General features: G+C 38.8%; 3 protein-coding genes across 3 annotated transcripts; 1 reads left to right on the top strand and 2 right to left on the bottom strand.

Moving 5' to 3' along the window:
• Positions 1-183: 183 nt before the first annotated feature.
• Positions 184-3,629, bottom strand: smpdl3b (sphingomyelin phosphodiesterase acid like 3B). The gene is made up of 8 exons (XM_026316815.1): positions 3,289-3,629; positions 2,942-3,155; positions 2,527-2,624; positions 2,279-2,422; positions 1,943-2,112; positions 1,388-1,568; positions 1,045-1,178; positions 184-871 (listed from the first exon to the last, which is right to left on the bottom strand). The coding sequence occupies exons 1-8, from the start codon at positions 3,425-3,427 to the stop codon at positions 509-511; spliced, it is 1,443 nt and encodes a 480-aa protein (XP_026172600.1). The 5' UTR covers positions 3,428-3,629; the 3' UTR covers positions 184-508.
• A 921-nt stretch (positions 3,630-4,550) lies between these two features.
• rpa2 (replication protein A2) lies at positions 4,551-9,606 on the top strand. Its single transcript, XM_026316817.2, has 9 exons — positions 4,551-4,691; positions 4,907-5,001; positions 5,417-5,518; positions 6,122-6,235; positions 6,711-6,785; positions 7,124-7,240; positions 7,931-8,050; positions 8,327-8,421; positions 9,019-9,606. The coding sequence occupies exons 1-9, from the start codon at positions 4,679-4,681 to the stop codon at positions 9,104-9,106; spliced, it is 819 nt and encodes a 272-aa protein (XP_026172602.1). The 5' UTR covers positions 4,551-4,678; the 3' UTR covers positions 9,107-9,606.
• Positions 9,607-10,858: 1,252 nt separating this feature from the next.
• Positions 10,859-14,920, bottom strand: themis2 (thymocyte selection associated family member 2). Its single transcript, XM_026316814.2, has 6 exons — positions 14,781-14,920; positions 14,253-14,393; positions 13,735-14,160; positions 12,046-13,271; positions 11,721-11,838; positions 10,859-11,154 (listed from the first exon to the last, which is right to left on the bottom strand). Exons 1-6 carry the CDS (start codon positions 14,881-14,883, stop codon positions 11,042-11,044), a joined length of 2,127 nt encoding a protein of 708 aa, XP_026172599.1. The 5' UTR covers positions 14,884-14,920; the 3' UTR covers positions 10,859-11,041.
• Between the last annotated feature and the right edge of the window lie 443 nt (positions 14,921-15,363).

The following is a 15,363-nucleotide window of genomic DNA, read 5'->3' as shown; positions in this document are numbered from 1 at the left end:
TCCATGAGTAAAAGCATTTAATGTTAATCAACCAATTAAATGTGTTGATTCAATACTGATATTAATATTAGATTAATTCACACAAATTAGATTTCTGACTTTACTAAATAGACACAGTAGAGTAAAGCAAGAAGCTTCGGGGTCAGAGAAATTTGATAAAGGTTTCATTTCACCCAGCAACAGTTGCATTGAATGTTGTTTAATGTCTTGAACACATCGTTTTTCTATTGGCTGGAAATGAAATATTGAACTGGTACCAATAAACCAAGGTACAAGGTCACACCAAAGATTATTGAAGCCAAAGGTTATTTTTTTCCCTGCTTAATTGCATTTGCAGTACATGCATGACTTAGGTAATGCAATGTCATGAAAACACATCCTGTGATGTTAACTGTTAAAAATGTGCATTTAAAACAAATATTTAAATAACCACAATATACAAAACACTTGATTTTGAATTTCAGTTTCTCTGATATATTTTAACTACCATTTGTGATACAGATGACCATTACTGACTGGCCAACGCCAGACTTAAAGCCACAGGGAGGACCAGCAGCAACCCTCCATTCATGGCAGCTGCCTCTTCTTTTTCCAAACAGTGTTCATACCTGTTGATATCTACCTCTCTGGCTGCACACACGTGGTCAACACGGCAGTCGCCGTTACACTCTGTCAGGTCATAGTTGACAGAGTTGAATTCATAGTACTTCTGTAGGTAGCAGTGATTATTAGCGATGCGCTCCAGGACCTGGTGCATGGAGGCAGGGGAGGCGTCTGGTACTCTAAAGCTCTCTGTGAGGCGGTACTCCTTCTCCCACCGTCCACGGGCCACATTAGCGTGAGACAGGTTTAGATAATAGGTCACAACGTCCTAAGTGTGTTCAAACAAGGGGTTTAAAAACAGAAACCATAGCAATGAAACTCTTAGAAAACTGGCTTTCATAGAGGTTGCACAGCCTTTTTAAAATACAAATCATCTGCATGATGCAGCTTAGAAAGGTTCCTACATTTGAATGGCAACTGTACAGACAGGCCATAACTTACCGTGACCAGAAGTGATTGGGTGTCATATTGACAAACTCGAATGCCAGGGTTGTTTGCTCCATCAGTAACTCCAGGCAGTGTTGTTTTCCACGGTGTGACCCCAGGGCTAAGGAACATCGTACTGATAGGAGAACCTACAAAAACAAATGGGAATCCCCACGGATTTTCTTAACCTTGTCATTTTATGCCTGCCACTATTTAATGACTATTTGATTGACACTATTTGATTACAAAGTAAGTCAAGAAATGTATTATTTCATTAATAACTGAATAAAACACCCGTCGGTCACCACTGAATGAAAACAGAAATTGTAGTAATTGCACTATATAAATTTGACCTCACCCTCTGAGTTGTAGAACATGCGGAAACTATCTGTATGGTGATGCCCAAAGAACTGCCCATGTATGACAGCATGATGCTTCTGAATGAGGTCCAAATATTTCTTATTGAACTTTGGCGTAAACCAAAGTTTACTTCTCTTCTTCTCAAAGAAGCCCGGGGGAACATGGCCAATGACATACACCTGGTAAAGAAAACAATCTACAGATAGCAAAAACTTATTCGTGTTTATGTTCCGAGTTCAGATATTTTAATTTGTCTTTTTCCAAGGCAATGGTTAAACTGGGCCAGAGCAACCAGAGGGAGCTGAGCTTAAAATTGCCTTGTGAAAGTTATTACCCTGTTCGTCAACAATAAAAATAGAAAACTGTTTACTCATCATGCTCACTCAACTTACTCATTATGCTTTCTCATTTACTCATGTTAATATTTATTGCTCTGTAGGGCTAATTCAAACATAAGAGCAACTCAAAGAGGAAGGTTAGTGAATTCCTTTAGATCCAGGTATGGGTCTGCCCATGTAGTCATTGTTACATGGCAAACAGACAAATGCCTTGCCTTCTCTTTGCTGTTGGCTGCCTCTGTAAGAACCCGGTCCGCCCAGCTAAACTGGCTTGCTGGGTCATCGCTGTCCAAGGTCAGCTTGTTCTGATCATAGTAGAGGTTGGTGTTTAGAACCAGCATCCTGAAACCGGTTCGATTTAGCAGCTTTTCTGTGTAATATCCACCTGTACAAGAGAAGCATTGCAAAAATTCATAACACAAATTGATGTGTTTTCAAATGTATAATTTCAAACGTATAATTTGTGGTTTTTGCATGGATTGCACATGTTGACCTATTGATTCTTAGCAAATCTATTGTGCATATGTTTGTAAGTGTAAGTATCTACTCACCTTTTTTAAATGTTTCTTGGGACTCTGGCTCCAACCAGTCCTGCCACATATCTGCTATTTGGTTATAGATGTAGCTTGGACCTGCAGGAAGCTGGCTCTTAGGGTGGTAGTCATGGTTGCCCAGGGCAGAGTACACTTTAGTGTCTAAGAATGGCAATAATGGAAAACTTACATAAGTTAATACTCACACAGAAAAAATAATTTCAGGGGTTTTCTATCCTAAATACACATACTGACTTGATACTTACTTGGGAATACTTGTTTTATGATCTGAGTGAGGTTGCTGATAATGTGCAGCACTGCCTCTTCTCCCAGATCCTCATTGGGTACATGTGGTGTGTCATCTCTGAGAGGAGACATATAGGTTCTTCAAAAAAGGCTTTCTTATGTATAATTTAAGGATAAAATGCAGTAAGAGAGAAATGGAAGGGTACTGCTTGTGATTTCTTAGGTCTCACAGTTGGAGAAGGTCCTCTTAAATAAAGCAGCATATAGTTTACAATGGCAGGCCCACTGTTGCTTGTATCTCATAAAGGATAGACAGGATTATTCTAACGCTACACGATCACTGGTTTTGGCCCGCCTGGATGGATTGAACACAGTCCACTTGGATTTCATAAAAATATTCCCATCAGTTTAGAACAGATAGTCTATTGCACATACCCTGTCCACACAATGAAGTCTGGGTTTGGCAGAATTTCTCTCATGGCATACACAGAGGAATTGATAAGAAGCCATGGCGAGTCACAAACATAGTCTCCAAATTTTCCCGCACTGGCTGCAGGTCGTTTACCGCTCGATGCGCACACCAGTTCAGGGTTATCGGTCAGTTTGTATGTTGGGTCCCAGTGAAGATCCGTGATGTGCCAGAAGTTTCCTGGATATAAAACTACATGTGTAATTTCGCAGTCGAAATTGTCCATTGGCTTTAACTGGAGTATTTTAAGAAACATAATGTAGACCTGTACTGATGAATATATATTAGGCCTATGATGGTTTTGGTTACTTACCGGAAAGCGCAAGAAGCTCTCTGAAAAACAGACAGGACAGAAGCAGTCTTACTGCGGACATGTTCGGCTCTTTAGGGAAAACAAGCCGACGAATCTCCACTCCACTCCAGTCCATAAAAAACAAAGCAAGATAAGGCATAGAGCTGTTGATGACGCATCTTTGACCTGAAGGTTATCCAATACTCTCTTATCCAGCTATAAAATCTTGAAATATAAAACAAACATTAGTCTAATAACCTACTATGGAAGGCTTATGATGGCAGCTGCAATATAAAATACTAGCGTATGAGGCAAAAAAAATCTTTACTATAATAAATTATTAAGACTGACTAGAAAATATTTACATTTATAGGGTATGAATGCCATAAAAGGGAACGGATAATTCGGGTGCTTATACTACCTAACACCACTATTTGAACTATTTTTAAGCAGGTTTATAAGGATAAGGATAAAATTAGTCAGTCAGCTGTTTCAGATGCCTTCTATGACATGAACATTCTACTTTTACCAGAAACCTATGTGGGTTCACAGCACGAAAGGGTTCATGTTATAAGGTTATTATTTTTTTTTTTTCCTGTACTAGCTGCATTAATGTTCACATTCTTGTTATATTGTAATGATTTCAATTATTTTAAACGAGCCACAACACGCCGAGTTGAATATGCTGCCTTCAAGTAATCCTCGTACTTTTGGGAATCATCCTATAATTTATGGATTATTGACTGTGGAGAAATTATTTATTTGAAACTGTTACGGAAAGCAAATATGTCTCCATACATGACAGTAAAAATGCGATCCCAGGGTAAATTAAAACCTAGAATTTCAAAATTGCACAAGCTTGAGTTTGTTATGCATATCGTTAATTTATAAATAAACCTTATGCATTTACTAATCCATAGGTTTACTCGTTGAGATTTTGAATTGGAAGGTTCATATAGCAGTCACAAATGCAGCGAAGGAGTAGATTGTCAGTCGAAGGATTTCCGATAGCTTATGAAGGCAGCACAGCCTCAGATATGCGACCTGTTTGAGTTTAGTTGTTTTTCTCCCGTAGTTATGTCTTCCAGGCGCTGCTTTCACGATCCCCATTCTAAACATCTGGCTAAGGTATGAGTGGAGCTGTAGTTGAGACTATAGCTTCAATCTAGTAGGGACATGGGTGGTATTTACACACGCACAGTAAAAAAAAAAAGAGTGCCTGACACCCGAAACACAGGGAAGGAACTGCCCTCTGTCATTTATTGACGTGCAGGTTTCGCGGGAGTTTTGCTATCCGCATGCGCATTACATCGAGTTAGGCGCGCGGGACCACACAAGGAAGATTAGAGACCTGCATGTTCCAGTGAACAGTTCACATTTGAGCTTAATAACTTACATATAAGGTGCCAACATGTGGAATCAGGGTGAGTTTAATGTCCACACTGTTGCGTTCATGAAGTACCCAGGTCGACCTGTTGACGTTACTGAGCTGCGGCTAAAGTTAGCTTGAATACGAACTCGCTTCTTTGTTGTTATGTGTTGGAGATCTGCTAAGTCAAAGCGGTGTGTGATTTATAAAGAAGCGTGACGAATAAGCGACTCTTAAACTCAACTGCTGGGGTCTTCCTGTTTCTTTCAGGAGGGTACAGCGAGTCCAGTTCTGTCGGAGGCTACACTCAGTCTCCAGGGGGCTTTGCATCACCTGCGTTATCCCAGGGAGGAGAGAGGAAAGGGGTCTGTGCAACGCTACGACGTGTTTCTTGAGACGTAGAACAATAAAACTGCAGAACATCAAGCAAAACAACACTTTCCTCTTATGTTGTATTCATATGTTAAATAGATTAGCTTTATCCAACTCTTAGCCCTTGTTTTGCTTTTCCACATTTATTTATTCCTGAAAACCTGATAGTTAGATGTAGTCAGAGTACCTGCTGGTTTTGTAAAGTCTTAGAAAACATTTATTTTCCTCAAGACGAGACATCAGAAGGTATTAAGAACTCTGAAATCCACTAACAATAAAAATCCTCAGCAGATTATCATACCATGCACTCCAGGGGATAGAAAGTTGTGCTCATTTGGTGTCATTGAAGTATTAGTAAAATGTGATATGAAGGTCAATCAGTTGTGTGTTTGTGTGTGTATTCTGCAGAGAACCCGTGCTACACAGATAATTCCCTGCACGGTGTCTCAGCTGATGTCTGCTTCTCAGTCAGATGAGGCGTTCAAAGTAGGAGATGTAGAAGTTGCCCAGGTAAGCCAAAATCAAAGAAGGCTCTGTATGGTGGCACACAGTGAACATACATCTCAGTTGACGAAGACATTTCATTTGCAGTGGTTTAGAAAAGTACTATATGCTTTAAAACATAATGTTTGGGTTTGGGGAAAATAATTATGGGAGCTTGATCAATAATGAAAATAGCCACATCCCTAGTTATTTGATTAGTTCTGTGGGTCATTTACATGATCAACTCATTTTAGCACTAAATTGTATGTAATATTTGCAGTATTTTGGTTATTTTTAAATATAGTCTATGATGCAACTACATCTTCAGTCTTTGGTTGGCTTCTAAGTTTATGTGTATGGGAGAGGGTGCATAGTTTTTTTTTTTTTAATTTTATTTTTGCAGCTGAACAATAACAGCAAGCAGGACTGTAGGGGGAAACTAACCTTTGTAATGGTATTGGCAAAAAGCAGAAGATACACAACCTGCATGGTTCAACAGATTTGGGGGAAAAAACATACTAACTCAAGTGGTAATACAGTTCAGCAGATTGTTAAACCTGTATAATAAACATGTAGTCGTTTAACTCCCCAGTTGAACTGTTTGATAATGGTTTATGATCAATGTTATAGGTTACTATCGTGGGTGTCATCAGGAGCACAGATAAATCCATGACCAACATCCAGTATAAGGTTGACGACATGACAGGTGCACCTATGGATGTGAAGCAATGGGTAGATACAGAGGTTAGTCAGAATTATTTTCCCCTTCTGCACACATCACGCTGTTGCAATTGATCTTACTCACTTGATCTGAGAGGTGTGAAACATTTGTCTGTAAAATGTGATGAATAAAACCGTGTACATAGAGGACCACAATGTTAGTGATTTCCTGTTCATTTGAGGTTTTTGAAACCACACAATAAGAAGCCTTCTTATGCACAAATACAGCATTTAAAAAGCACAAAATGACTACATTATACAATTTTAGCGATATACCAGGAATTAAAAATGTAGCATCAAAAGACCTACATGAAATATAATATGTGAAATTAGGTGAATTACAAAGTGAAGTGCTGTGGCAGTTCCAGACCTTTTGCTACAAGGCAGAAAAAGGCAACATTTCCTATTTAAATAGTTTCAGCATTTCTGTAGCAGATTTTTGTTTGAGACATTTCAGAAGCCAAGCACTTAAGCAGCTCTGTGGTTTTCATTTGTTTAGGATCCTAGTGTGGACAGCACTGTCCTGCCCCCAGGCACGTACGTGAAAGTCTCTGGAAATCTCCGCTCCTTTCAGGTGCGTTTACTGTGCTACGTCCTCTTCATAGTAGCCAGAAACAAATAGGAACTTTTGTTTTGGAGCTTTATGATGCCATGCAACGATACAGACTTTATTCATACACTTGTGTATAGGCACTATTATGTTTTGGTGTGTCTGAATTCCACTTCTATTCTGTTTTAGAAGGCTATAGTATTCTGACTATCAGGGCTGCTCTGTTTGGTTTCTTAAAACACATGAATGCTGCAATGACAAAGTGAGAGATGTTTCCTCGAGCTGTTAACTCTCTGTAAATGCCCTGGGAATTCAACTGTTTCACAGTTGACTGAGGCTGTGTGTTTGTCTTCCTGTCGCAGAACCATAGATCTGTCGTGGCGTTCAGCATCAGGCCCCTGGAGGACATGAATGAAATCACCTCACATATGCTAGAAGTTGTCCAAGCACATATGGCACTTGGCAAACCTCAGACCATGGTGAGAACTCCATACTTTCAGCATAGAAAGAGGGGACATCAGATACTATGAAGACTACCTGTGTTAAAGTGGGCCTATAGATCGTTTAATTATCAAACACATTCATTAAGAGTGGGCGCGGTTGTTCAGTCACCGGTCGGTTTCTCCGATGGATGAAAGTAAACCAGCAACTGATAACGGCCGAGCACAACACAGTGCAAACATCTAGCTGTGCGTTGACGCGGCTCTTCAATTGATTAAAAGTTTATTTTGAATAGATTTTTAAGCAATTGACTGACTTATCATATTTCAATTTAGAAGTGCTTAAAAAGTGAAATGTTTCATGTTAGTTTTAATGCAGATTTGCAATTGAGGTGCCACTCCAGTAATGGCAGCCTGTTTACTTCTACCTACAACCTGAATATGCCACTATGTGGGAAAGCGCATCATCGCATGACTAAAAAACACCAACATTCTAAAAATGATTTTTTTTTGGTTTGTCTTGGTTTCCTTTTTTACCATGAATTGTGTGGTACTTGGTTTCAACACATTCCGCCTGTTGTTCTCCAGTACATTTGCTTTCTCGGCATTTTTAAAAATAATTCAAATCTTCCATTATCACTTTTATGTTTATGTTCTTGGGAGTGTTCTTTGGGAATGTTCTTTGCACTGTTACCAGGAAATGTGTCATCAGTTCTGTGTCTCTTTCAGCCAGGGGCCAGAGGAGGAATGACCAGTGATATCACACCCATGTCACGGCCTGCCATGGGAGGGGGCTATGCTGGTGCTAATGACATGACTAACAATGGGTTAAGTGCAAACCAGAATCAGGTGAGTGTAAATAACAGATGAATATTTTAGAACTTTAAAATGGGGTCGTTTTGACAGTTCTCAAACCAAAAGTTTTTTTTTTCCATATACAGTATGAGCATTGCTCACTCTCTCGTGCTTCCTGTCCCTCCAAATTCTACGTACTGAATAACATGAAAATAGCCAATTGCAGAACCAAGATGACAGAGAAGTTACTGGAGTTGAAAGCCTCTCCTTTTTTTTTTTTTTTAGTTGGGCATGATAAGCATTTTTTAATGTCATTTCTTGTTTGTCAAGGTGCTGAGTTTGATAAGAAGCTGCCCAGACCCACAGGGCATCAGCATTCAGGACCTAAAGCAGAGACTCAGTGGCATAAGCCTCACTGTCATCAAGTAAGAGAATATTTGCTTTAAATCTTACAAAGATAACCAGCATAAAAAGCTTTTACAGTTTGGTGTTACGTTTGGACATTATAGCCAGGTATTGTGTAGCAGCTGCAGAAATCCTCCATCCTAAGCTGACTATCAGCACACTGATTTAAAGATATGATCAGCTGATTTCATCTGGATACAGAATTTGTCATTTGCATGTGGTCCTATGGATATCATGCGCATTCAATTCAACAGCTTACATAATGACAAATTCAAATGAATTTAATTCAGGAAATTTAAATTGGATTTGTATTTTTCTTTTACATATAACACATATACCATGTGTGTTCACATGAATGTATGTTGTACGATTGTCTTCTGAAAACTCGCTTTTTCCCTCAAGCACCTTAAATAGTAGAATTGTATTACTTGTAACTTGAAAGCCATAGCGACCGATCATATAAGAATATTGTGAATGTGTCCTGAAGCTAAATCTAATGTAAAAATAGCTCAAATTAAAAGTGTCAGGACTTTTTAGATATTTAATTTTCAGAAATGTCTTTTGAATAAAACAGTGGCATAAAAATAGTATTTATATTTTTCTTTGTGTTTTAACAGGCAAGCAGTGGAATTTCTAAGTAATGAAGGGCACATATTCTCCACCATTGATGAAGACCACTTCAAATCAACAGACAGTGATGATTAGACACCTTCACTTTCCTACAGTAGTACCAGTCCCACTGCATGTGTGAATTTGCCCTACATCTTTAGTATATATTTTATAACTAAAAGCTATAACCTAAATTACAGCCTTTACTGTTTAGTAAAGTTTACTGAACCAACATGACTGCCATTAAATTACAACCTTTTCGGCCTCTTCTGTACCTCAGAATCAAAGAAAATAGTCTGAGTCATTCTTTATGGTTCTGTGGTTGATGTTAAGTGAAGACCACGTGTTCTAGGTTTGTTGAGACATTGGCTTAGACATCTTGTATTCCTGAGGTTGCGTCTGCTATTTCGCAAGTCCTGAGGGTGTTGCTGTTGAAAATGTTCTTGCTAGCAGTTAATACTATTTTTTGTATTTCCCTTCTGCATTGTTAAAGCATTTTGTAATTTTAACGATTTGGAACATAAATACGCAATTTCTTTTTTTTCCTGTTACTTTTGCTAAAATTAAAACTATACAAAACATAGTTTGGTCATTCACCAGATACTGCTTTATTTTATTACATTTTTGCAAGTTTATTGGGCTTAAATACAGAAATACTTTATTTACATGTGTATTCACCCATTTAGCTGTGATACCACATTCAAGTGAATTATTCACTTGAATGTGCATAATGCAAATCTAGTCTTACATGACTGTCCATAAGGTCCCCACAGTTCACACAGTAACAGCTTTGAACAGAATATGAATAAAAACTAAGTCCGAATTCAGAAGCCTCTTGATGTTAGAGAAAAACACTTAGACATCTTAACCTACCTACCAGTCAAATAGTTTAAACCTTAAGAATTAGGGATTTGTATTTATTATTTCATGTATTTATAATTACTAATAAAATTAGTATTTTATCTCCTTTATAGCGACTCTAAATTGATAGATTGAAGTGTTAAAGTTGCACATTCTTAGCTGTGGGAAATAGTTGCTGTGTCCACAGTTTAGAAACCCGCAAGTAATACAGTCGCCATTACGTCTTATTAGGGAACTACAATGTGTAATACAGTTTTTATTCTCAGATAATTGACGCAGTGAGAGCGAATCTTTTAGCATTGCTGTCAAAATAATCCATGACCATGTATAGAGTTTGAGTGGTTAACTGTCGTCTCCCAGCTGCTTCAAGCTCTTTCTGCTTAGAGTTTGCATATACTATATACAGTTGGAGGTTGATGTATGCATGTAGGGAACTCATTACTGTCATTTGCAAAGCTTATGAATAAGCAATATATGTCCAGTGTAAGGAAAAGAGGTATTGATATTTTCAGTTTGAAGCCTTTTGGGTATTCTTGCACTGTGGAAGTTTTGCTCCAGAATGTCCCATTACTACTAATTTAATATTGCACAATATGCTATTATATACAAAACTACACATGAAAATACTACATAGTTAAATCAACACTTTGCTGTTAAGTTTGAATAAAAAGTGTAAGGGTACTATAACATTTCAGCAAACCCCCGAAAATATAGGTAGCATCTCTTCAAAGTTTGTATGTGGTTTATACTATGTGGCAAAGCCCCAGCTACTTATATTGCCGATGAAAGTGGGGTGGGTTGAGCCGAAGATTGAAGAATGAAAGAGTCTTTGCTGACCACGTGAGAGCCACAGGTCTTATGTTGTATCTGTACTGCAGGATGTTCTGTCAACATCAGATAATTGTGCAGGTAAACATTTGCTCTTACTGAAGTGTCCATTTTCCTGTGCCAAGCTGTTTGAAATTAAATAACATGTTTTAGTACAGCATGGGGGATTTCATAGATCTCTTGGTCTCACAATGTAAATTTGTGCCTTGCTAGATTGGTATAAGATCACTTTTTTTCTCCGATCAATTTTCCTCCGAGTGACTTAAATTGAATTCAAATTTAAATTAAATTACAATTAAATTTAAATTTAATTTAAGGGATATTTAACTGGTGATGGCGTTTTCAGTAGAACATGACATTCTCATGGGCTTTTTTTATCATTGTTTCTAAAGGATCCTCCACAATTTCATAATCATGGTCGCTGTCAACATCTGCTTCAACTTCACACTGTGGTACTGGGGAGAAAAGAAGCATAGAGTTTCAGTCTCAAATAATGTCCTTTGCTCATCACGACTCCTGTGAACAAAGCATGTTATAGCTTACGTCTATTGGTTTTCGCAAAATTATTGATAGCACTGCAATGAGCCACAATATTTACCTGGGTAGCATGTGTCTTCACTATCATGAACATATGTACTGTAGTTAATTTTGAGACAATCTGACATACGCTGTTCTGTGACCGTACTATACACCATACAATACTTACTAAAGCACCAAATGTGGATTAATCCATAGCTGTCCGGAGCTAATGCAGTGTTAGCTCCAGCTTGAGACCCTTTTGTTAAAAACTACAACGCTTTTAGGTTTAAAAATGTCTAGCCCTTCATAAATAAACTATATATTTCTAACATGTTTTTAACCTCTTGTAAGTGATATTCACATCAGTTGGAGCATATAACTGTAAAATATTGTTGGGTTGGTTGGTTGGTCTTAGATGGCATCAGAATATACACTCTCTGAATGATCCCTTATGTGTAGCATGGCTGCCTCTTGAGCGATACAGTCATAGGAGGAGTTTTACCTTTTTTTACGGTCTCGTCAATTTTCACATATGTGTTTGGCAGAGCCTTGCCTGTCGTCTTCTCAGCATTTGAGTGCTTCCGGGGTACAATTGGTGGACACAGCTCATCTATACAATCCTGCACAGTAAAGGAAAGACAGAAATATGTTTTATTATATGACTTCCTTATTACGGCAAAAAGAGAATTATTTTGTATGTGTATAGTGTCTGACCAGTTTCCTGTAAGAGACTGCCTGAAAGTCAGATTGAGAAATCTTTTTATAAAAGACCTATGACACTGTGGTGGGGTTTACAGAGAAACTTGAGACAGATGATGCATACTTACTGGAGGAGGGGGTGCTGGAGGCCTTCTTTTATTTAAAGTCAAACTAGCTAACTCTCTGGTTGGGACGCTTTTGCCTGGTAGAGGATTAGATTTATTTGCCTTGGATTTCTTTGAGGGTTTTGATGATTTTTTTGGAGGCTTTGAAGATGACAGGTTTCGCTTTGGTGGTCGAGGTGGAGGAGGTTCATCTGTGTTATTCTTTTTACGAAACTCATAAAAAAATGTGTCTGTCACCTCAGTAACCTTATCCATGTGATACTTTGGGGGTTCGCCACTGGGCCACGGCAGGGGGTCTTTGGTGAAAGAGACAGACATAGAGAGCCACTGAGTTGGGATCTCAAAACAGTGGTCTAGTCTTTGTGGAAAGCTTGCCTGGATGATGGGCTCTAACATAGCCCCCTCTATTCTGAGACATGCCAACCCAACTAGTGGATCAGTCTCAAGTTCTGTATCACGGCTCACGACTTTAACATCCAGCGGCAAACTATGCTCCTTTCCCAAATCTCTGAGTCTGTACTTCTTGTTATCAGTGAGTACCTCCACAAAGTGGCCCTGCATGTACAGAGGCAGAAAAATGTCCTCTGTCACATCCTCCTGTTTGACCACCACCTCATCATCATCATTATCATCATCATCATCATCATCATCATCATCTGGCTCTTGAACACGATGACACAAAAGAACCTCAACAGACTGCTTCTGTTCCTTACTGCTTCCACAAGGCAACTCCATCCTTTCGCAGCGAACAACCTCCAGCTGTTCCCCCACACTGAGAGCAGGCATGCCCTCCTCCTCTACTTCTTCACAGTTCTTTGTTACACTGACCTTCAGTCGTGGCTCCTGGACTGAAGCAGCATACAGTTCGTACACTGAGTTAAACTCTCTTGGCCGCCTCCGAAATCGTCCACCATATTGTTGAGATACTAAGAAGTACTGCTGTGCCTTCCGACTCTTCAAGCTAGATAGTAAAATCATGGCTGAGTTTCCTTTTTTGTGGAAAATCAGGTGCTCATCCTTGGTAAGTTCGGGCAGCCAGCTGCACTTGAATGGAGAGCGGGTATCTGGGCTTTCCAGTATCTGAACTACAACGGGGAACAATTCGTCTGGCTGGGAAAGGACTTCTGTCAAGCTGAGTGGGGTGATAAAATGAACATCTTTACACTCTTCAGTGACATCGACTACATCTACCTCTAAGCTGGATGGAAACTTCAACACATTATGCCTCACTGTTAAAAAACAAATAGGAGAAGCAGTGTTAGAAAATGTAGCGGAATAATTCAGTGAAATTAAATGAAGTGAAACCAGAATGCAACCCATTTTACCGATGGTGCAAGCGGTTTGCAGAATCTAGTTTAATCCATAACTATGCGTCATATCTCACTGAGCATATAATTGTTTTTGTGTATTAAATGTTGTGTATTTGTTAACCTAAAAAAATTATAGTCTACTGGTAAAAATACAATTTTTGCATCTGAGTAGTGAGAAATAAGGTAGTGCATAGAAACTGTCAAGTAAAAATTACACCAAAGACACATAGAGTACTTCCTTTAAAAAAACAAAACAAAAAAACCTGTTATAATATTTTAAGTGTATCACACACAGAAATGATAATACATTCTGACCAACAGATAAACACCAGATGTTGTATGTGTTAATTATTTTTAAAAATAAAAGGGTATTTATTCTCACAGTTCATGAGGGCGTGGACCTGGTATATTGGACTGAGGACAAGGGGATGCTCCAGTTTGTTCGTGTTGGTGAAGCGAAACCTTCGACTACGAAGAGAAGGCGAGGACATGATCTCCTGCAGAGTGAAACACTCCTCGCTCTCACACTCATAAAAGTCCCCGCGTGAAGAGAGAGGGATATACACTTCAGCTGATGCTTCCTGTTGCCCTTGAACATGGCAGCGGACCTGAGCCTCCTCTCCATTATGCCTCTCAATAGAGAGCACAGTCAAAGGTGTCTCAGAGCCCAGTGTGAAATTGCCAAAGGTCATCTTGGAGTGGCTGGTGAAAGTGAAGGGAAGGCTAGATTCTAGGCCTATGGGCCTCAGGCTCAACATCTCTTCTACTGTATTATACGGCACCTCCTCCGGAACAACCTTGAACAAGCCTGAGAAACAAACAAGTGTCATTTAGTCAGCGATCAATAATATATCAACGTGATCTCTTCTCACAAAACCCTTGTATATAGCACCGACCGACCTGTATGGTTGATGGGTAGCTCAAACTTATCATTGTTTGTGATGTCTTCACAGCAAACAGACAGAAGCTCAATGCCAGTGACTTTAATCAGATCCCCAGTAGAAAAGCAGACTTCACTCCCAGAAATCTCATATATAGACCCTGACATAGAAAGTGAGAAATAGAGCAAAGAAATAGCAAAATGCAAAATCACAATTTAGCTGAAAAACAGATATATCCAAAAAAAAAAATTTCTGGGTGGTAACCTCAAAAACGTACAAATGCTAATATGAAATACTTCTACCAGTCGTGGAAAATACAAACGTTTTCAGTAAAGCAAATATTCACTGCTTTATTTGGCTGAGTTAAACTTCTTATTCGGTAAGAACAATACATGTATACCATAAATGTATGATACAGATACAGACTCAAATCCAGACAAGTTAAAATTTGTAACAATGTGATCTCTTCAAGTGCACTCTCTTTGGCTTTGTCTTTACCTACACTCACAGTTTTAGTTCACAATGAATTAAACAATGAAAGACCTACCTTGGAAATAAACCCCTGAGCAAACCTGTAGAATTTTTGGCAGACAAGTTGTGTCAAGTGATGCAATTAATTGTTGAAGCGGCAAAGCAATTGTGCCTGCCATTGCTGTTTCCTCAGTGTGCTGTGATCAAAAATGAATGCTGAGAGCAAATGACAAGCACAGCACAAAAGGGGTATGTTCTCCTCAGACAGAAACCACAAAAGTGAATGAGGAAGTTACAGGAGCTGTTCGTGCACAAGGCTTGCATTCACAGACACAGGCCAAGTGTTTGCTATCCTGCAATGTTGTGCAGTACAGCTTTTGTCTTATTGTGTGCCAAATATTGTCATGTAAAACTTGCTTTTATACTATCCAAAGTGAACAGTCCAAGACACTAAGATGAATTGTATTTGTTCTTTAAAGACATGTGTTTAAAAAGTGTGTGTGTGCGGGTGGGGTTATAGGATACTATACTCCAGTTTCAAATGCACAAAACAATTCATATTTCATTATTGTTGCAAAGCCTGAAAAATCCAAAATAACCTTATATGGTTTTGGTATGACTTTATGGTCTAGCCAATGTTTTTTTGCATCATAGACATA

The sequence above is a fragment of the Mastacembelus armatus genome, chromosome 16, assembly GCF_900324485.2.
Source record: "Mastacembelus armatus chromosome 16, fMasArm1.2, whole genome shotgun sequence".
Taxonomy (NCBI): Eukaryota; Metazoa; Chordata; class Actinopteri; order Synbranchiformes; family Mastacembelidae; genus Mastacembelus; species Mastacembelus armatus.
This window is presented reverse-complemented; position numbering and strand designations above follow the sequence as displayed.